The 23440-nt window shown below is 41.3% G+C and overlaps 1 protein-coding gene across 2 annotated transcripts in view; it reads right to left on the bottom strand.

Annotated features, from left to right (window-relative positions):
* Positions 1–1756: 1756 nt before the first annotated feature.
* LOC115088124 (cytochrome P450 2K6-like) overlaps positions 1757–23440 on the bottom strand; it is a 110470-nt gene continuing 88786 nt past the window's right edge. For both annotated transcript variants that reach the window (XM_029596098.1, XM_029596097.1), the window contains 3 exons: positions 15081–15265; positions 7858–7999; positions 1757–3082 (listed from right to left, as the gene is read on the bottom strand). In XM_029596098.1, coding sequence (XP_029451958.1) covers positions 2901–3082; positions 7858–7999; positions 15081–15265 — 509 coding nt within the window. In that variant the 3' untranslated portion in view covers positions 1757–2900. The remainder of the gene's footprint in view (positions 3083–7857; positions 8000–15080; positions 15266–23440) is intronic.

Below are 23440 nucleotides of genomic sequence, written 5' to 3'. Positions count from 1 at the left end.
TTATCTTCTCTAACCCCTTTAACCCCTCGATCATCTAACGGTCCAACTTACTCCCTCAGGGGCTTTCTGCTTCAGATATATTTTAAAAAGTTTTTACTGTGAGTTTTTGCCTCTATGGCCAACTTCTTTTCAAATTTGCTCTTAGCCTGTCTTATCAATGTCTTACATTTAACTTGCCAACGCTTATGCATTATCCTATTTTCTTCTGTTGGATCCTTCTTCCAGTTTTTGAATGAAGATCTTTTGGCTAAAATAGCTTCTTTCACCTCCCATTTCCCCATCCCCTCTCTCTCACTATCCCCCAGATTTACCTTTTCTCTATCCCCCCTCCTCCCTTTACAGTACCATCACTAAGATCCTTTTCCCCAAAAAAAGACCCAAATAAATTAACTAGACACAGAAGTGGCAGAAAGGACTTTATTTTTATAAAGAAAACTGATAATGTAATTTAATATGCAAATATTTGGAAAATATGCAAATTTGCCACAGAATTTTGAAAAATATGCCATAGAATATGTTAACACTTGCCAAAAAACCTTTAATTTGATTTTATTTTTTTTAAATAACAGTAGGTGCAAATATCGCAAATATATTGCATAAACTACATCAACGTGCAATCTCATTCAAGACATTCTCAGTACTTAGATATGAATTCCATATTTCTCTTATTTTCTCCCCTTCTCCCACCCCAGTTCCTCCCCCTTTAATTCTTTTTCCCTTCCCATTGTAGTCACTTCCACTTTCCTTGAAACCCACATAATATCCTCAAGCCCTTGTATAGCATAATCACTATTCTAGCTTCTCATATTGACCTCAAAAGGTGTCCAAACCCATATGAACGTTTTTGCATCATTAAGGGCGTATCGCATGCATTAACGGGGCTTTTTGCATGTGATAAGCCCTTAACGTATGCAAAAACGCCTTAATGTATTTTGATAAATGACTCCCTAAGTTAAGTACAACCCTCCTCACCCTCCCATTCCCCCCAAAACTTGCCTAATGTCCCTGGTGGTCCAGTAGGGATCCCGGGAGCGATCTCCCACTCTCGGGCCATCGGCTGCCAGTAAACAAAATGGCGCCGGTGGCCCTTTGCCCTTATCATGTGACAGGGACTACTGATGCCATTTGTCGGCCCCGTCACATGGTAGGAACAATGAACAGCCAGCGCCATCTTAGAAAATGGTGCAGGCCATCCATTGCTCCGTCCATGTGAGAGGGGCCAACCAATTTTGTTTACTGGCAGCCGACGACCCGAGAGTGGGAGATCGTTCCCAGGACCCCTGCTGGAGCAGCAGGGACTTTAGGCAAGTTTTTGGGGGGTCGGGAGGGTGGGAGGGGTTTGTAATTAACTAAATTTAAGGGTTGGGGTGTTTTGTTTTGTTTTTCGGTGAAAATTGCAGAGAAAAATAAAACGACCTGTTCGAAAATGAAGATGCACATCCCTATTTTACCCTATGGCATTCTGGGATTTATTCTGATTTCCCTATTGAATTCCCTAAGAAAAGCAAGACTATAGATACCTGCATGCAGGAGGAAAACTAGGACTGGATCAACCTTGTCCTGAAAATCTGGAGCTAGTTGGCAACTCTAGTATCCCACTATTTTTCCATTAATTCTTCCTCTAACTCCTCCTTCCATGCTAGAATATGATTGGGTTTTTGGCTCAGTTCTGTAGACAAGATCTGATAAATCTTAGTTTTCTGCTGGCAATAGGCATCAGTTTCTGTCACATTAACTATTTAATTTGTTCCTGTTCCCTATAATACTTTATTTGCATAAAACCAAAACAATCTGTATTTAGTAATCCATAATTCTCCTGGATATCCTTAACTAGTTACAGGGCTAATTGGAGCATTAGGTGGATAGGTAGCTGCCTAGAGCACCAGAAGTGGGCAGGGTGCCGAAGTTCGATGTGAGAATGGCATTTTGGAAAACAAATGAGAGTGGTTGGGGAGTCAGAGATGTGGATTTCGGAAAGTTGGCATGTGGGAATGCAGCTCTAAAAGTGTACGCTATGAGATTTTGGGGGGTGGGGTGGGGTGGAATCAGGTGGCGAGGGGAGAGAGAGAAAGAGAGAGAGAGAGAGAGATCACCACCTAGGGCAGCAGGACACCCTTGCATTGGCACTGACAACTTACTTTAATATTATTAGCTTTTTCCCTTTTATCTTTTAAACATTGTCTACTGCATCCCTGGTACAAAAGCTGTATTCTATCTTATAGGCAGTAGCACTGATGTGCTGCTATTTAAATTCAATAGTTTCCTTTGTCTATCCCATATTTGCAATATATGTTTAATAAAAGGATTCCTTATTTCACCTGTTTTTATATTCTGCATAGCTAGCCACAGTAGAAACTCTATAAATGTATTTTCCCAAATACTCTGTTATATCTATACTCACTTCTCCTCTCTTCCCTTTCACCATTCAACTATTGATCGTAGCTGTGCCACTGGTCAGTAATGCTTAAAATTTGGGATTCCTAGCCCCCTTGTCTTTTCTCCTGATAAAAAAATTGCTCATGCAACTCTTGGTGGATTTTTTCCTCCAAATACTGAAATGCATTTTTTAGGATGATTAAATTTAAACTCTGAGATTGTGGTTGGCAAGGATTGAAATACATAATTAAGCCTTAGCAAGATATCCATTTTTAACCTAGCTATTCTCCTTAACCAAGATAAGTGATACTAATCATTTCACTTTGCTAAGTCATTACAAATCTTCTTTATCGAACAAGAATAGCAATGATGGAGTCATTTTGCTTTTAATCACAGAATCTTGAAAAAATAAGCCACAGGAAACTAGGGGCACTTGATTATAATATAGATACAAGGGAGTCAGAAAATTGGTTTTCTTTCAACTTAACAACTATCTGAGTATATAGATATGTAACTGTGTCTGTTCAAGAACGTGGCAGAGCACAGAGCAGGTAGGGCATGGGTGGAGTTGTAGTCCCAACTGCAGGAGTGAGGTCAAAGTGGGTTACACCAGGAGGAGGACGGAAGATGAATTTCTGTAGCAGGCTTGTAAAGAAAAGGAAAAGTTCCATTTTGGCAAGTGTCTCACCCATACAGACCCTCCGACCTGAAGGAAAAAGCAAAATTGAGTTCAGAAATTTAAAAAGTGGGATCTCATTTATTTCATACAAAATAAAAATATCTAAGAAGGGCTAACGTATTTCACCAGATATACTAAGGAAATATTTGAATTTGGGGACCTAAAAGTAAGAATGTACATTTATTTTATTTTGTATGCTATAAACATTTACACATGTAAACATGCATTTTACATACATAAGTAATGAAACAAAATGAAATTTTAAAAAATGCAATAAAAAATGAAATTAGGTAAAATGAAATAAATAAAATGTTTCCAGTGTATACCCCTATTCTATAGCTCAACATGCATGACAAAATAATTTAATATGCACACTAAATAGCATCAAGACACTAGCATGCACATTAAACCAGTCAAAAAAATGTTACACGCTAAAATTAATGTATACTTGCATGCAAATGAAAATGAGGCTTTAGGGGACACAAACCAAAAAAGCATGGTATATGTTTCTTCATGCTCTATTTAGTACAAATTTGTGTCATACCAGGTGTTCACTTTTTAGCTCACATGCTATTACAAGGGCTCAGCTGAGAGGATGCATTGGAGCTCAGTGATGGACTGTTAGAGAAGGAAAAGATGTGGGGGTGTGGAGGAGAGGATAGGAAGAGACAAAGAATAGGAGAGAACAAAAGGAACATGCAGCCAAAAAGGAAAAAAAAACACAATATACTTGAGCACTTCCAAACAAATTCCACATTAATTTACATAAGAAAATGCATTTCAGACTTGCAAACATTGAACAAGGTATAAAGCACAAGGTTTTAACTAATGCAAATGAAAGCTCATCCCACATGTTCCAAACAAACACTAATTGTACTGAAACACTACACTGCATGTGTTCTGAGTCTTGCATGGTTTCAGATGGTATGAGCAGTCAACAATCCAGGTATGGTAGTGCAGACAAGGCTGCACTACCACACCTGGATTGAGCTATAAGTGTTTCACAGAAGGCATTGTGTGGAAACTACGAAGAATGCTTAATAGGAATGTGCATTCTTTTAAAATAAATTTTAAAAACACAAGAGTAGATTTTCAAAGGGTTGCGCGCGTAAGATACGCTCACAACCCCCGAAAACCTACCCCTGCCTCCCCCTCTACGCGCTGAGCCTATCTTGCATAGGCTCGGTGGCGTGCGCAAGCCCTGGGAGCGCATAAGTCCCGGGGCTTGAAAAAATGGGCGTTCCGGGGCGGGGCGTTCCTGGGGCGTTCCTGGGGGGCGTTCCTGGGGGGCGTTCCTGGGGGGCGTTCCTGGGGCGGGACCGAGGGTCCGGAACAGCCACCAGGCTGGGGGATGGAGAGCCGGCGCACGCAAATTACTTCTTCAATAAAGGTCAGGGAGGATTAGTTAGGGCTGGGGGAGGCAGGTTAGATAGGGGAAGGGAGGGGAAGATGCGGGGGGGCTGGAAGGAAAGTTCCCTCCGAGGCTGCTCCGATTTCGGAGCAGCCTCGGAGGGAACGGAGGCAGGCTGCTCGGCTCTGCGCAGCAGAGTAGCAGCGTGCACATGTTATAAAATTGGGCATAGATTTGTTCGCGCCGGGCTGCATGAATAAATCTACGCCCGTGCGCATGTTATAAAATCTGGCCCACAATGAATAAGTGAAAGCGTGAAAAAAAAAAAATGAACAGCATCTAACTTGTATATGATGTCTCTATGTTAACAATCATTTGAACCTTTTTGAAAACCTTGTGAACCTCCTTAACCTTGTAATACATTGTATTTTTGTAAACCGTTATGATGGCGAAACCGAATGACGTTATATAAAACTCGAAAAACAAACAAATAAATAAATATAAGGGGGTCCCAAAGTGAACCGGGGGCCCCTCCAAATTAAACAAATCATATTTGTTGCATTTATTTAAAATTAATGCATGGGGCCTAAGACTAGGCCCAAAGCCTGGACTTTGCCTAAGACATAGGATGAGGCCCAAAGTAATGGCCGCGGCATATGCCACAGCATGTCACCAGTGCCTGCACATTCACCCCAGTGGATGGCGCAATTTTGGAATATGGAATTGCTGCACAATTGCCATACATCAAAATGGTGTCGTCTGCTGAGTGAATGCACTGGAGTTAATTAACTCCAGCACAACCCCAGCGGACGGCATCAGAAGAAAGAAAAGGATTGCAAGGGAGCTTGGCGAGGCCTGAGTCTGATCCGAGGCCTAGGCATCAGGATTCGGCTTCTAGCCATGCCCTGGCATCATACCTGAATCTGGCCTAGACCCTGGCATCAGGACCCAGCCTCCAGGCCAGGTCGCCGCATTGGGCCTGGGTCCAGGTCAAGGCTCTGGTGTCAGGACATGACCTCCAGGTGGGGTTGCTGGCCATTTTGGGGGTGGGGGGGTTTATTATTTGGTTTTTTCTCACAAATTAAACAAAACAAGCAATCCACAAACCAAAATTTGTAGAAAAATACACTCCTGAAAATGAACCAAAAACTAAAACAAATGTTTTTCCCTTGTACATCCCTAATGCTCGGTAACTAGTCTCTTCCCATCTGAGGTTGGATGGCCCTTTCCCATCTTACCACCTCTGGTACATGGCTCTATGAGATGATCACTTCTGTGTTGTGTGGATAAAATAGATATGATTGTGCAGGGGGTGGGTGGGAGGGGAGGTGGAGAAGAGTATCTTTGGGGTGATGGAGCACATAGTGTCCTCACCACTTAAACTTTCTTTCTAGGCATATGGAAATAGCCATTGCTGTCATTGTTGTGGTTTGTCTATTCAAAGACAGCTGCAGGCATTATCAGGATTCAGCATAAAGAGCTGAACATGTTATTGCCGTCCCAACACTATAGGGCACAGGTGGCAAACTCCGGTCCTCGAGGGCCACAAACAGGCCAGGTTTTCAGGATATCCACAATGAATATGCATGAGATAGTTTTGCTTACATTGGAGGCAGAGCATGCAGATCTATCTCATGTATATTCATTGTGGTTATCCTAAAAACTTGGCCTGTTTGTGGCCCTCGAGGACTGGAGTTCATCACCCTTGCTATAGGGTATTCAGAGGGGATGGAGGGAGTCTGAAAGGGAGTAAATAGTTGAATACATTTCTCTGACAGCGTTTTGCTGGGTATCTTCATGTGGTGACCTTGTTGTATAATATCTAGACTAAATCTCAGCAAGGTGACCACTGCTAAATATGAAAGGTAGGAAAAAGAAAAATTCATTCTGGCTGCAAATCATCCAGGATAAAAAAGTGCCTCAGCACTAGGACTAATTATGGTGGTAGTGACAGTGCACACTCATCAAGTGAAGGCAAGTCCTCTGCTATGGCTATATGCTCAGCAACGCAATCATACCTTCCCCAGTTCCCTCCCAGTCCGCTCCAATTAAGGAGCGGACTGGGAGGGAACTTCCCTAACCTCCTGCCTAGCCTTCCTTCTCCTTCCCCTCTCCTCCCCACCCCTTAAACCTATCTTACCTTTCCTCAATTTTTTTATTTTATTACTTACTGCTCCTCAGGAGCAAAAGTAATTTACGCACTCCAGCTGGTTGCTGGCACATGCTTCCCTGGATGCTGTCCCAGCCGGCCTCCGTCCCTGGTCCTCCCCGCCAAGACCATGCCCACAGGCCCACCCCTTTTTCAGGGCCTGGTACTTGTGTGTATATTGGCACTTACACGTGTGGCTGGGCCCGTTTGAAAATATGCATAAGTACCGATTTTTACAGGTGCCAGGCATTTAAAATTCGGCCAGTACTTTATACTTGGCTCCAGATTATTTGAAAAGCAGAGATTTAGACTTAACCTACCAAAAGCCCAGACATTCACAGAGACCTGGAATCACATGGCCCAGATTAGCTGGAAATTACTGGCCTATTGCTTTTCAATTGCTATAAACTTTCTCCTAGACAGAAGGTCAGTAACATTTTTTTCTCTTCTTTATGAAGCCAAGTTTTAAATATAAGCCATTTTCCCCCTTTGTTAATTAAGTTAAAGTAGCCCCCTCAAAATGGCACACAATAAGCCAAATATAGACAAACTTTATACTTGGCCCCAGCTAATTTGAAAAGCAAAGATTGACTTAGCCAGCCAGAAATTCAGTTATTCAAAGAAACTTGGAATCACACTAGCTATAAATTATGCCTTATACACTATGAAATATTCAACAATTTTAACAAATCTTTAGTCTGAAAATGCATTTTTTGTCTAATGAATGTAGATTTGTTTTGGAAGTGTATAGGACTGTGTTGATATGTCTCCTTTTTGGCACCTTCCTTTCTCACTCTCCTCCAGTTCCTTCTCTGTGTTCCTTGCCATGTCTCTCACAATATCTCCTACTCTAAGAGTCCCATTTCTTCCATCAGTAACCCACAATGCTGCCTGTTGGCTGAACCCTTGAAACAGCTGAAAATGTAATATCTGATCTGAGGCAGGTGTTTAATGTCAGATATTAGCAAGCATGTGCTACGTATTTTATTTTTATTTATTTATGAATCTATAACCCACTCGATCCTAGGTACTCGATGGCTAACAATTTAAATACATAAGAAAAAAAAAGTGTAAAGAAGAGAGCATACCACATTATTTAGTGTGCTCCTCGTGAAGATTCATGTCCTTCTAATGGTCATTTAAAAATGGTTATGTGCTTATTTTAGCAAATATACCCTAAGATCTGTTCAGACAAGTGTAATGTGTACTCTACTCTAGGCCTTGAGTGCATAGCCCAATATTCCAGATGTACACTAAATGGCCTTTTAATATGAAAGCAGCAAATACAAAAAGTCAGATTACCTGCAGAAAATGGCATGAATGCATCTTTCTTTACAAAATTTCCAGCTGAATCAAGAAAATGCTGAGGATTGAAGTCTTCTGGTTTCTCAAACTGAGACTTGTCTTTCAGTACTGATGTTAACAATGGGACGATATAGGTTCCCTAAAATAAAAAGCTTGTGAAATTAGATTTAAACAAAGCGATGCCTTTTTGTTTATTGCTGCAAAATTTTCCACTGAGGAAAAAGAACTGATGTGTTGGGTTAGAGGATGTGTCTTTAAAAAGATAATGATATACCACTGTAGGAATGCTTTAAAAGATGCCAGAGAAAGAGAGCCAGTGGCACTTGCTGCTGATTTAGATTTTTCTCTTCACTTGGGAAAGGTCAAGGTTGGAGATCCTGTGGAGAAATGCAGCAGTGCTTGTAATTTTTTTCTCTGTCTGTCTGGATACCAGTGAGGTGAGCACTGCCTTCTCAGAAACTAATTAAAAAAGTGTTACCTGACTGACAGCATTTTTTGTCAGGGTCTAGTGGTTACATCAGTGGGCTATGACCCACAGAAACCAAGGTTCATATCCCACTGTCGCTCCTTGTGAGCTTGGGCAAGTCACTTTACCCTGTATTGCCTCAGGTACAAAATTAGATTGTAGGCCCTGTGGGGATAGGAAAATATCTATAATACCTGAGTGTAATCCACTTTGATATATACATTGAAGTGCTGAAAAGCAGAGTATTAATATCTTAAAGAAATAAATAAGTTTTCTGGTGTGTGGAGTCTGTAGCACTGTGTGTGTGTGTGTGTGTGTGTGTGTGTGTGTGTGTGTGTGTGTGTGTGTGTGTGTATGTGTGTGAGAGTGTGTGTGTGTGAGAGAGAGAGAGCCAGACAGTTCTCCATACACATAGTAGAGTGGCACTGTGAGTGGTGGTACATTTACCCATAAATAAAAAAACATATTGTAACATCCAAATCTCCCGTAGGCATTGCACTAACTTGAACAAATTCCATAAATCATTGGAGATGTGCAGGGAAAAAAAATAATTTTCATTATTTGATTCATTTTCAGAAGGTTTTCACCACGAATGTTCGTTCATAGATTGCTTGATTTGTTTGCTTTGTGTGAAAAAAACTGAATCTTGCAATTAGAAAAAAAAAAAACAGACAAAAAAGGCCTCCCTCCAACCACCCAGAGAAATGCTGGAGCCAGGATGCCCCCACATACCTGGTCCGGTGGGGATCCATCGATGGTGATTAGACTGAAGCCTTGGCTTGCATAGACTGGGTCCCAATGTCTGGGTGTTGACCTAGGCTGGGGCCCGAGCCCAGGCCAATGCTGTAACCTGACCTGAAGGATGGGTCAAGGTTCTAGGGTCTTGACCCGGACCCAGATCTGACACCATGACCCAACACAGAGGCTGGGTCCCAATGTTGGGCCTAGGCTTGGACCCAGGCTTGATGCTGCAACCTGGCCGGGTCATGATGCTGGGGCCTCAGCCAGGAACCAGGCCTGATACCAGGATTCAGCCTGGAGGCATTGTACAGCATTGCTGTACATTTAAAATGGTGCCATCCATTAGAGTGAATACGCTGCAGTTAACACCGGTGCAACCCCAGTAGACTCCTGTCATTTGACATTGAGAAGCCAAAGAAGGAAGATGATGGACTGCAGAGCTTCCATGCCTGGACACAGAGGCCTGGCCTGACCCTGGGCTGAGGCCCAGGTGTAGGTACCTGGCCTCCAGGTCAGGTTGTGGCATTGGGCCTGGGTCTGGGCTTAGGCTCTGGCATCGGGTCTCGGCAGCAAGCTTGGGTCTGGGCGTATGCCCCAGCATTGGGACCCAGCCTCTGGGCTGGGTCATGGCATCAGGCTAGGTCCAGGCTTGGAGGCCAGGTTGGGGCCTGGCCTCCAGGTTGGTCACAACATCAGTCCTGGACTTGAGCAGTGGCCTGGGCTGAGGCCCTGGTATTGGGACCTGGCTTTTGACAGATACCCAACGGATCAGGAAAGTTTGGGGATTTTTTGTTTTTGGGGTTCTCAGCTGAGACCCCAGCATCGACCCCAGCATCGACCCATGCCTCTGCCGAGACCCTGGCACGCATTTGAGCCTAGGCTGCAATCCCTGCTTTTAACCTTGGCCTATGCCCGAGCGCAATGCCAGTACCCTGCATTAGGGGTGTGCATTCGGATTGACCGCATTAGTAAAACGCAACTCATATTTTTTTTTTACTTAAAAAATTGATTCGACATAAACGATTGGATTTCCCACATATCGAACATAGATATGTTCGATATGTGGGAAATCCCGATTATTGAGCCAAAATAAAAATATAAACCCCCTCCCCCTCCTTAATCCCCCCCCCCCGACTTACCACAACTCCCTGGTGATGGAGCGAGGAGTGAGGACGCCATTTCTGCAATCCTTGGCGAGAAGCATGTGACGTCGGCGGCACGTCGAGTGACGCCGGCGTCACGTGATTCCCGGCTCGTTCGCGCCAGACGGCTCGTTCGGCCCAAAAAGAACTTTTGGCCAGCTTGGGGGGGCCTCCTGACCCCCCCAAGCTGGCCAAAAGTTCTTTTTGGGCCGAACGAGCCGTCCGGCGCGAACGAGCCGGGAATCACGTGACGCCGCGTCACTCGACGTGCCACCGACGTCACATGCTTCTCGCCAAGGATTGCAGAAATGGCGTCCTCACTCCTCGCTCGATCACCAGGGAGTTGTGGTAAGTCTGGGGGGGGGATTAAGGAGGGTGAGGGGGTTTAAATTTTTTTTTTGCACATATGTACATATACCCAACTCATTGGATTTTTTTTATGTCCATATTGGCCGCAAGTGGGACCCCCTTTCGGACATAAAAAATATGAACATAAAATTTTGCTCTGCACATCCCTACCCTGCATGGGCATGAAGCAAGGGCCTCACCTATGGCATAGGACACGGTCCCTGCTTTGGGCCTCAGCTACGCCCTAGGCAAGTCCTGGCTTTCTGCCTAAACCTAGGTCTGATGCATTTGTTTAAAATGAAATGAACGAATAAGATTTGTTTCATTCGTGGTGGCCCCTAAATTAAATGAATTAGCCTTATTCATTAGGTTTTGCGTTTTCATTTTAAATGAATGCACATCCCTATCAATCATTTCATGGAAAAGGAGGAGTATTGACAGGATTAGCAGCCTGCCTTCCTCTCCTGCTCTTCTGGACTTGAAAAAGCCCCTCAAGTTAGGTGCTTAGGAAAAGCTGGTTCATGTGACCACAATTTTTGTACATGTCTATATCTGCAATGCATAAACACACATATTTCCAGTACCGATTTTATAAAATTACACAAATATTTTTAACATATGTAATAACTACAACAATGCATGTGTAAAAACCTAGATTTAAACAAAATGCATGTATTCCACTTCTGAAAATACTTACTTGCTTGGAATTACCATTTTGTTGATAGCCCTATCAGTTCATGCAGACTTTCATCTAGACCCTCCAGTACTTCACATTGCACCCCAGTAAGTTCATCCATACCATCCTTGAAAGAGACCGAGAACTGGCACATCATCTGGGGATCACACATACAGTATAAGGGCTCAGGCTAAGCTCTGGTGGTCTGGACCAGTGAATAGGTCAAGACTGCATGATGAATCCTGGGGTTCAACAAATGCAATTTTTGAAAGTCTTTCAGGGGAAATGAGTAGCACTCAAAGGGTTCTGGTTCCAAAAAAAAGGGATAGTAGGCAGGTTAGAAAGGGGAATGGCATAGGCAAGATGGCTAAAAACAGTAAGTTACCTACAAAGACTGATTGCTCTGAGGTTTGGGATATGTTCTCTAGCAACTCTGACTCATTCTCCAATTCTTCATCTAATCATGAAGAAGAGTTGAGTAATCGAACAGATGGCCCAGTTATGGCTGTTCCAGTGGACCAGCGATGCCAGTGGGTGAGCAGCTGGTACAAGAATGAACAATGGTGGGTGGGGGAATATTTTATTCCTAATCCTTAGTGTAACACATGATTTGGTGAAAGAGTTAATGGTGTTAGGGCCACTTGGCAATAGTGATCATAACATAATGTTGCCTCTTATATGGGTAAAAATGCCACAGCAGAACAGTGTTTAGAGGAGCTGGATAAGGCATACGGCAGTGTAACTAATGGGAAGGAACTGTTCTTCTAATTCATAGAAGCTCACTTGAATGCCAAAGATAAATCTTCAGATTATTTGAGAAGGCTTCAGGTTCTGTTGCAGAGGGTTTTAGAGCAGGGAGTTTTTTTTGTTTTTTTTACTTGCCCTGATAGGCAAATACTGCAACAGTTTGTACGGGGTTGCTGAGAAAAGACTCTGATTACCCAGTTGCATCTGAGAGACTTATTAGAAGTCCAGTCTGAGAGGCTTCCGTAATACTCTGAGCTGCTATTTAAAATCAGAGCAATTGAGGAGGAGAGAAATATGAAAGAATTTAGAAGGATACATCATTTGGTAATTACACAGATTAAACCTGTAAGCAGAACTTGCACAGCAAATGACATTAGCATTGCTAAGTATGTGATGCCAGCAGCAAGTGAGTTTAAAGTGTAACCTGAGTCAAGAATATTTTCAGGAGAGGAAGGTAATGCTTTGCCCACTCCATTAGTCACTCATTGTAGAACTGCCATTCTGGAAGTGGTGAATAACTCTGCTGCATATAGCATAATACAAGAAAATCCTTTGGTAAAGACAATACCCTCAAAGGGTAGACACTATTCCAGGGTAGTTTCATTCTGTTATAACTGTGGAGAGAATGGGCACATGATGGGAGGAAGTACCTATCCTGTGAATGCTGTTCTAGTTCAACAGAAATTTAGTAGGAGATTTAAAGAGAAAAAGAGAACACCCAGTATCAGGCACCAGGGACAGACAAAGGCACCAGATTAAACTTCGCAAGGTCCCAAAAAAGGAAATATCAAATGATTATACTCCACTAAGTCCACTACGAGATGATGTTTTAAAATGTCTTGTCGGAAATGTTTGCTCTGTGACAACTTATCTAGTTGGCGCACAGTGCCTTTGTTTAGTGGACACTGGCTCTCAAGTGACATGTATAGCACAAATGTTTTATGAGAAATATTTATCACATCGGAAGTTGCAATCTCTAGAAGATCTACTTTATGTTACAGGTGCGAGTAAATCCTATGGACAATTCAATGGCAAATATTGTAGCAATTTTCAAAAGTCCACTTACTTGAATAAATGCTTTTTAAAATCAGGCCCTTAGTGTTTGTGTGGAGTATACACTTAGCTCTTCCAAATGAAATCCAGTGTTACTCAGTATCTTCATGCTGTAGACCCTTGACAAATCTTTGCATCTGGCCTCTGGATCTTTGACTGCACTGTCTGTAGTTCAGTTCTCTCAGCTGTCTTCTTTTTCATTGCAGGTTTCCTGACTATCTTTAAATAACATAAAACATGTGTTCCCTAATTACTCTAACACGTCCCCCTCTTCTGAAGATGTGCTACTGGTTTTGCTACATGTGGTGCCTTTGCCATCTATTTGAACTTGTTCTAGTTTAATGAGAAAATAAAAAGATAAGAAAGGGATGTTGCTCTGGCTAACAAGGGAAATGAGCAGTGTATTATTCACTCTTGTGATTTCTGACATACACTCTTCTCCTTTCATACTCTTTCTGCACTGTATTTCTATGTTCAGAAGGTGAGTTCCAGGACAGGTATATTTTAATCAGAGATAGACGATGCAATATCCCACTGTCCTTCCCTTTCTTTTTTCACTCACATCTTTCTGTTGTTGTCTCTGTGATTCAGATATTCAGAACTGACACAGTTTTAATTATTCTTAATAGTAGCTATCTTGGCCAGGAATAAGGAGATAGCAGTTAATGTTGCTCTCCAAGGCAAATGTCCTTGATGTCAGTTTCTCAAACTGTCCTAGGTGTTTTACTGACTTTTCCTCAGGTATTTTCACAATTTAAACAGGTTTTCCTTGAAGTTAGACACAGGATCCCATTTAGAACTTTTCTTCCATGCAAAGTTTTGCTTTCTTTTAAACTAACCACTCTGATAACATGAATATTAACACCAGCCACCTGGCTGCAATTTCTTCCTCTCTCTCAGTTCACTTGTCCCTCTCTTAAACTCAGGGTCAAGCAGACAACAACTTGATATTTGTGAGCTCATAAAGGGTACACAATTAAAGTTCTTTTTCTTTCACACAATATATTCTTTCAGCAGTTCTAGCTCAATTAAACTGGGGGAAAAATACATGGCCCAATTGTATTTACAAGTATCTGTCTGTCCTGTACCTTATCTGGAGTTCCTAGGATTAAATACTCTCAAAACAACTTCATTTACTATAAACAATCAGAAATTAACAAGTTTGCCTTAATTCCCTCTGTGTTTCACAATATTGAACACAAAAATAGGCAGCAAGGTATCTTCTGTGTGCAGTCTCTCCTTGTGCTAAAGTTCTCACTAGATAATAGGGACTGGTAATTTGCATACGCTTCAGCATGGAATTCTCATCAGCCCTAGCTTTAGCAGGACTGACATAGCAAACTGACAATCAAAATCTGCAGCCCTGATCCTCCTTCATTGCTCACTCTATTTCAGTCCTGCCCACCCCTTGTAAATGGATGGGGAGAGGAAAACAGAAAAAACCCTCTCCCAGCTGATTCCTTACCATCCCAGAGGCTTCTAAGTTCCCTGGAGTTTCTCTATTCCTGCAAGCAATGATAGCACAATGCTGTAATTCTTTTTCTCCAATTTCAGCTACAAAAGTTCACTTCCCTCAGGGAAGACACATATCCAGTGATAAAGGGAAAACATGACACATCCCAGCAATATTTTCTTACAGCCCTTGGACTCAGTTCAGTAAAAAAAAAATTATTTGCCCTCTTATTTTATATTTTAAAACCTGGTTACACCTAGCTGGGTTCAGGACGCCACCATGTTTCCTATAAATATATCCTGATCAAAGCAGAGTGAGTGTACACTGTCCAGAGGGAAGGCAGTCTATAAACCTGTATGTGTAACTGAATAATGCAAAGGTAGGCAGTCCAGTGTTGTGCTGCATTGTTTGCTAAAAAAATATCAAAATTGCATTAGCAAAGGCGGATTCCATGTGGCTTTGTGCCTCCAGCCTTGGACACACTGCTCAATTTCCCACAACATGAAATAAATAAGTAAACAATTTTAAAATATAAGAAATCTTTAACTTCATAAAAATGAAACAAATCAAAATCTTTAAAATCTTTACACTTACTTTTGGTAGAAAATAACCTTTAAAATAGGTATCTGTGGTAGTCTCTCGAGGTAAATTCATTGGAACAATATCTGCAAACCTTTGAATTTCATGGATGACTGCATCAGTATATGGCATTTGTTTCCGATGATCAATTCGAGGCTGAGATGATCCTATGACTCTTTCTATCTCTTTTTGAACTTTTTCTAAAATTTCATAAAATAAGGGAATATATGAAAAGAACCAAATTCAATGTATATTTTTGTAGCTAAGCAGTATGGATTTCTTCTCCCTTCAAAATATCCAGTAAACATAATCAGGTTGATTAATCCATCCCCCCAATATTTTGGCCTCCAAGAGGCATATAGTAGTTCAGTAACAACAGATTTTCACAAACATCTATTGTCATAGAAAGGAATATTTTGTAGCTATTTGAGCTGTTTTCAAACTCTCCAAAAGATATTCACAAGGGCACCAAATACAGATGTTTGCGAGATGCAAGAGGTAGTGCTTATCTACACGTTCTATTATTAGATTTCTCCTCACTTCTTTTCCAATCCATAACTAGGAATTCACTCATCTATACATAGGGTGATGATGACTTTCCTAGAGGACTCCATCTCAAATATTTTAATTCTGCTCAGAGTAGGAATAAGCTCAGCCAGTCTTCTATTTGTTCCATTATATTTTCTGGGAGGAAAAATCAATTTTTTATTTTATTTTTCTCATCCTCCTTTGGCATTTTTGAGAGCCAGCCCTCCATCATAATATTTTATTTTACTCTATTTGATTACTTTTGAAAGGAAGCCAAAACAAAATCTTGGGGATCAATTTAAAAAAGATTTGCTTCTGGCTGTGTTTAAGGAAAGAGTTATTTGATCTTCATTGCACCTCTCTTACTGATGACCAGTTGGATGAAATCAGATGATCACTTTCCATAGCTGAAACACATCGGATGTTCATTTCTCACAATTAACAGCAGCTTATATAAAAGGGGTGTGAAGAGAGTGGTGCTTGTCTTTCTACTTGGTCTAAGAAGAATATGTGTTTGAGGTACAGCTCAGTTACTCTAAAGGCCTGATTTTAAAAGGCATTTACTTGCTTAAAATTGGGTTTACAGTGTAAATTTGCTCAAGTAAGTGGGCTTTTGAAAATTGCTACAATAAATGCCATTGAATTGTCCATAGGATTTACTTGCATAAGTACATTTTACTAGAGTAAATGGCTTTTGAAAATTGCTACGATAATATGTTACATTTACTTATGTTAACGCCTTTCAAAATTAACTCCTAAGAGCATCTACTATTTTTATGCTTATTGTATGAACAATTTAACATCCTGCAGTAAAATATTTCATCTCATAACAGCTTTTGAGTTGCTTACTGGGAGTGCCTCTTATTGTGATTCAGGCTGACTACAGATCTCGTCTCTAGCTGTGTCAGAGGATACAGGACTTCCATCTAGGCTACCTAAACATCCTGTCTGCTGATTAAAAGTGATGACTGTTTTCATTATTCAATGAGTGGCTTCTTCTAAAGAATTATAGGAGACAAGACTGACATCAATCAATTCTCTTTCTTTAGAGTTTATGGTTGCCTACATGTGTAATTATATTAGGAATCAATGTAATGAGAATGAGAAAAGGGATTATTTCCTATTTCTCACTTCCCAAATGTCATCAGGGCTATTAATTGCACTCATGTTCTAGACCTCTCATGATTTTAAACGTCTCTATCATATCCCCCCTCAGCCGTCTCTTCTCCAAGCTGAACAGTCCTAAACTCTTTAGTCTTTTCTCACAGGGGAGCTGTTCCATTCCCTTTATCATTTTGGTTGCCCTTCTCTGAACCTTCAGGAGAAACAAAAGAATAGATGCCTGGAAATTTTTCGATGTTTATTAAAACAGAGACGTATATTAAAAACTTGCCCGACTCTGGCCGAGTTTCACGGCTCACACAGCCGCTGCCTCAGGGGCTTCAACACTTCAATAGCTGCCAAAAAGCATTCATTTGTGCAAAATCTTCCAACATGCAACAGTTAATTATCAGCAGTGCATTTCGAATGCCTCTGCGTCTGCGCGGCATCAGTCTCCTCTGTGGTATTGTAAAGCTGAAGAATGGCTGTGGCATGAACCGTAAGTGGTTCGATGCACTGCTGATAATTAACTGTTGCATGTTGGAAGATTTTGCACAAATGAATGCTTTTTGGCAGCTATTGCCCCTGAGGCAGCGGCTGTGTGAGCCGCGAAACTCGGCCAGAGTCGGGCAAGTTTTTAATATACGTCTCTGTTTTAATAAACATCGAAAAGGTTCCAGGCATCTATTCTTTTGTTTCTCCTGACGGCTATCATAGATCGCCTACCTCTGTGTTTTCTTGGACCTTCTCTGAACCTTCTCCATTGCAACTATATGGCTTTTTTGAGATGTGACGACCAGAATTGTACACAGTATTCAAGGTGCGGTCTCACCATGGAGCGATACAGAGGCATTATGACATTTTCCATTTTATTCACCATTCCCTTCCTGATAATTCCTAACATTATGTTTGCTTTTATGACTGCCACAGCACACTGAGCCAATGGTTTCAATGTATTATCCACTATGACGGCTAGATCTCTTTCCTGGGTGGAAGCTCCTAATATGGAACCTAACATCAATTAACTATAGTATGGGTTATTTTTCCCTATATGCATCACTTTGCACTTTTTTTTTAAATTTTATTTTTATTAAGCTTATAACAAATATACAAGACTCCTCTTGCATAAAAATACAGAGCACATACAAGTAATCATGAAACACTATAATATGAAACATGTTATATTATTTTAATGTAATAAGCTCCTGTTAAGGAAATAGGAGGAGAGACAAGGAAATCAAGTGGTTTAACAAGGAAATGTTTTAGAAAAAAAGAACTCAAGAACCCAGGATTACTTCTCCATATAATTATAATTATGCACCTATCCCTGTTGGATATTATCAGGAATGTGATTTGAGAAATACCCGTAACTGTGAGGCTTCATAAAACACATACTTATTTCCAGAGAAATATACTAAACATTTACATGGATATCTTAACAATATTTTTGCTCTTCTAGCCAAAATTTTCACTCTCATTTCAATAAATTTTTTTCTACACATTTGAGAAACCCTTGCAAGATCTGGGTAGATCCACACTTTTTGGCCATGGAACAACATAGAACATTTACGCAAGAAAAATCTTAATGCTGCGTTTTTATGTGACACAAATGTAAATGATACCAATAGGTAACACCTCTTCTTCAATTCTATATCTATAGAAAGCTCTAGTTCATCTGAAAGATTTAAGGATGATTCTATCTGTTGGTCTTCAAGCTCTTCCTTATCTCGCTCAAACAACGATAAGTAATAAATTCTTGAAATAGCAGGTAAAGATTCTGTAGGAAATCCCAAAATTTGAGTAAGATATGATTTAACATAAGGAAAGTTAATAACCCTCAGGTTCAGCACTTTCATTAGATTTTCCATATTTCCAAGTTTTTTTGCTTGAATAAAATCTGACTGAACCAGCCCTTGTTGCATGTTCTCTACTGCTGTTAAATGAACACTCATCTGTTCAACTGTCTTCTCAGACTTCTTCACATTGCTATCAATAGACAATAAACGTTGATTCATATCCAAAGTAATTTTTGTCAGTTTGGTTATTGCAGTCTCCAAAGATACTAATGCAGACCATAAAGAGTCCATAGTAATTGTGGCAGGTTTTATCAAAGGATCCCTAGTTGTTAAGTGTACCTTCGAATCATAATCTCCTGCTCCAACAGGGTTGTCTGCACCTTCCCCAGTTTCTGAGGCTCCAGCTATGTTGATACATGTTGAGATCTAGCCAGGACTCTCAGCGATTGTAGCAGGAGATGCCATCCCTTCCCTATCCAGGGCCTCTGGTTCCAGATCTTCTGCCAACATTTCTCTCTCCCCCCATTCCAATGCAAGGAGATGGTCTGGCAAGTGGTGGGGAGGGTGGAATAGGTGCCCTTCCTTCCAAACGCTATTGCACTCAGGGGTGGACCCTTGTCCTGAGGCAGTGGAGAACCACCTCCTGATAGGGACCAGGAGGCAACTGCCCCCAGGGGGCGGAGTACTGGAGGAGACAGAGGCTAGGAAGCACTTCACTACTGGAAGCCCGAGGTCACCCCGGGAGGAGACCGCAGGGATCGGGCTGCTTGGACTTAGGTGGGCTTCGCAGGGTCTCCTGGGAGAATAGAAGTCCGGCGTACCCACGGACCAGAGGGAGAGCACAGTCAGGTTCGAGACTGGAAGTCAGGTGTAACGAGGAGGAACAGAATAGCGTCGCTGATGACAAGGCTAGGAACAGAGCCAGAATCTAGAGATGAGATCAGGCAGACAGAGGACAGAGTCCAGATGTCAGTCCGAGGAATGGGAAACAATGCAGAGGTCAGGTACTGGAGGTCAGGCGAGGTCACAGGCAGGCTGAGGTCAAAAGGCAAGTGGCAGGTAGGCAGGTCAAGTAGCAGGCTGGAGTCGGAAGGCAGGCAGCAGGCAGGCAGGTCAAGTAGCAAGCCGAGGTCAATACCAGTAAAACAGTCCAGAGGTACTACCTGGGGAGACAGACAGACGAACACAGGAACAGGAGGATGCTGGAACTAGGATGCAGGAACAAGGCAGGAATGGTTGCAAACTATTAAACCAGGGGGGTATGGCGAACCTAGCTCCACATTGGGCAAACTGGTGGACGAACTGGTGAATCTAGTCTTGGTGTGGATACACACCAGTGATACAGTTTCCTGACTTACTCAGCTGAAATTCTATTTGCATAGTTAGGTGTGCCTACTAGCAAAAGTTGGTGCATATATACATGTGCCAAGGCTATTTTATAACATACGTGCTTATGTGCGTGTATGTTATAAAAGCGCCGAGTCCCTTGGAGTGCGTCAATGCATACTGTGTGCCCCTTTGAAAGTTACCATCTCAGTACTTAATTATATGATATATTACTTTGTTTCTGTTTGTGTATTTTTTATCTTGATTTTAATCTTGTAATCTTGTAAACCTCCTTGAATTCTACCTAGGCGATCTATAATTTTTTAAATAAATTATTAAAACAGAGAGCGCTATTGCGTCTTCTCTAAATGAGTATGCCAATTAGTTAAGTAGGTAGAGAAAAGAGTTATTTATAGCTCACCCATGTGGAATAATTTAAGGGTGCCGGTGTAGTCCTGGCCCATAAAAACCCAAGGCTTCATTTTGGAGGTGTGAATTTTGATTTGCTCTTTTCAGGAGCAGCATGATATCATTCTTGCGCTTGGATTTTTCTCTGTTTTGGGAAAAGCATCTTTGGGTTTCTTGGAAAGAAACTTGGGGTGTAGACTAGAAGAAAATGGACCTTTCGCCCATCTTAATGATTCCAGGTTTTGACCATTTTGTTTTTTGGGAAAGAAGTTTATCTACTCTACTTTTCTTCTTTTGGTTACCTTTTAAAACTGATTTTATTTTTTATCTTTCAACTAAGTTCCTTTTGGATCCGGGAATGCAAAGAATGTTTTCTTGAGAGAAAGTAGGAGTTTCTGATCTGAAAAGACTTGATAACCCTTTAGAGGTTTCTGTAGGAATGAATTCCCATTCATTCCAAAGAGATGTGGATCTTGGAAGAAGAACAGTGGCACCTTTTGAGTTCAGACCACTATGCTATCACCTGGATAGTGAAGAGAGGAGATTGAACTGGGAAGTACATTCTACTCATTTGGAGAAAGATATGCACAATGGAACTTTATGGTGTATCTTATTAACTGAATTAAATATACATACATACCTAAAAATAGCGAGAGAATTTCTAAGCTACATTTACAATTGGCAAGGATCAGGAATAAAAGAAAATATGCAATAGGAATTACAAAGTCACATATTTATTGAAGATCAAAACATGTAAATGGATTGGATTGCATGAGGATTTATGTATAGACATTTTCACTATTCCACCACCAGTTGTCAGTAAAGTTAAGTTTGAAACCATAATCATATTGTAGCATTATTATTAATACTGTATGCAGACTGTCTTAACAATGTTGAGGGCCTTGAGAATAGTCTACCCCTTCCATGGCAGGGAATCCTGGAATAACGGGGGATTTAAATATAGTATAGGAAGTTTAGAAAGCTTAAGCCCTTGGAATTGAGGGTGGCCCATGGACTTCTCAATAAGGATCTTAGCCCAGGGGTTACACAAGTAATTAAATTCAAAATCAAAGCTGGCATATGAAGGGGCAAAAAGAAATGCAGACCTTTTTATGAATGTAATTGACTCATTTAAAATGGCTGCCAAGAGAAAAGACTTAAATTTGCATGAATATAATGAAACTAGCAAGTATGGCAAAGAATGTGATTACTTTTACTACTACTACTTAACATTTATATAGCACTACACAACATACGCAGTGCTGTACAAACTTACAAAAAGACATCTTTGCTCAATAGAGTTTACAATCTAATAAGACAAACATACAGGACAAGAGACGGGGTATAAAGCAAGACAATGTTTAAAAAGAAAAGAAAATTAGTAAACAAGACTAAAAGCAGACAATCAGGCATTAGATTTAAAAGCAGTTTAAAAATGTGGGTGTTTAGATGAGACTTAAACATGGCAAGAGAGGGAGCATGAAGCACTAGTTCAGCAAAAGTATTTCAAGCACACGGTGCAGCCAGGTGGAAAGGACGGAGTCTAGAATTGGCAGTAGAGGAGAAGGGCACAGATAGGAGTGACTTATCCAATGAGTATCATTGGCATTTAATTGGACATAGGGAGGTCCATATTCAGTAAGCCGGTTACCAGGCAAGATATCTGGCTAAAGTTAGCCAGATAACTTCTCCTGTATAATTAGTGAGATAAACATCCAACTGAATATACTTGCCTAAAAAACCTAACCAGCTAAGTCTAAATATAGCCAATTAAGTTATATGGTCTTGTTTAGACAGATAATCTGCCACTTAACTGGATATCTTCAATGGGAGCACTGAGAGGAGAGGATCACCTTGCTGGTGGCTGAAAGGAATCAGTAAGTTTTTGCTTGGGACATTGTCTTTTTTAAAAGTATTGGGGCAAAGTTAACTATTTTGGAATATTAGTTAATGTGTTTGTGTGTTTGTGCTTTTAATAGTCAGTAAGGTAGTGAATAAACAAGTTAAACTGTTTGTATTTTTAAATAGTCAGTCAGTAAGGCAGCTAGTAAGCAGTAGTTAGTGTGTTTATTTTTAAAAGTCTGTAAGGCAACTAGTAAGCAGAACTGAGTGTTTGTATTAAAAAAAAAAAAAAAGTAGCCAGAAGCAAGAAATAAGCTAGGAGCAGTGTATACCTAAGTAAAAAGGTTGAAAAGTTCAATTCAGTTACTCACCTTGGAAAGGTGTTGAGGTAGTATGATTTGGTTTGAATAGGTACCTACATTTGCTAATCAAGAGAGCGGTGAGTCACTCTGGCTGACTAACTGAAGTTAGACTGTTTGTATTTCCCAACCCTCCTACCCCTAGCTCATCCTTTAATTTATAGGCAGGTGCCACTTTCACAAAAAAAACAAAACAACAAAAACTTTATGGGGGGCGCTCTCGCGCGGAATCCAAGATGGCCGCCTAACGCTGAGCTCCGGGAGACCTCGCTCATTATTGAAGGGAATTTGCATTTTTTGGATCTCTTTTTTGAACTGTGGACCCTGCGACCCTAGTCTTAAAGATGTCTACTGCGAAGCCGAGCAAAATTGAAGCGGCATTCGCGGCCGGTGCTGGCACGAAACGGGCTAAATCAGATCCCCTCTCTCCAGACAAGGCCGTCCCTTCCAAGCAAATGGCCTCGGCGGACCTGGTTTTGCAGGAACTCAAAGCTTTGAAAGCTATGCTACAAACTAATACAGACAACACCCTTGCGATCCGAGCGGACTTACAATCTCTTACGGGCAGGTTTGATCAGCTTACGCACCGCCTGGACGACACTGAAACTCAAGTTTCCTCATTGCTGGTAACTACTGCGTCACTCCCTAAAATGGAGAAGGAGCTAGATACACTACGCCGGGACTTGGAGGACCTATCCAACTGGAACAGGAGAAATAACATCCGACTACTGGGGATTCCTGAAGGTATGGAGGGCACGGATATTTTTTCCTTTCTTTCCCATTTAATCCCTGAGGTCCTCCACCTTACCTTTAATCCTCCATTGGAAATTGAAAGGGCGCATCGTGTCCCGTCGAGGCCCTTGCGCTCCTCAACCACTCCTCGACCCATTATATTTAAATTATTGCGCTATCCGCAAGTCCTACAGATTTTCTCTGCGGCCAAATCTAAATCTCCTCTCCAGCTCCAAGGTTCTCAGATTCTATTTGTGCCGGATCTGGCAAAAACGACCGCGGC

Source organism: Rhinatrema bivittatum, chromosome 3 (assembly GCF_901001135.1).
Source record: "Rhinatrema bivittatum chromosome 3, aRhiBiv1.1, whole genome shotgun sequence".
Classification (NCBI taxonomy): domain Eukaryota; kingdom Metazoa; phylum Chordata; class Amphibia; order Gymnophiona; family Rhinatrematidae; genus Rhinatrema; species Rhinatrema bivittatum.
The sequence above is the reverse complement of the archived record's forward strand: the minus strand, read 5'-3'. Positions and strand labels throughout refer to the sequence as shown.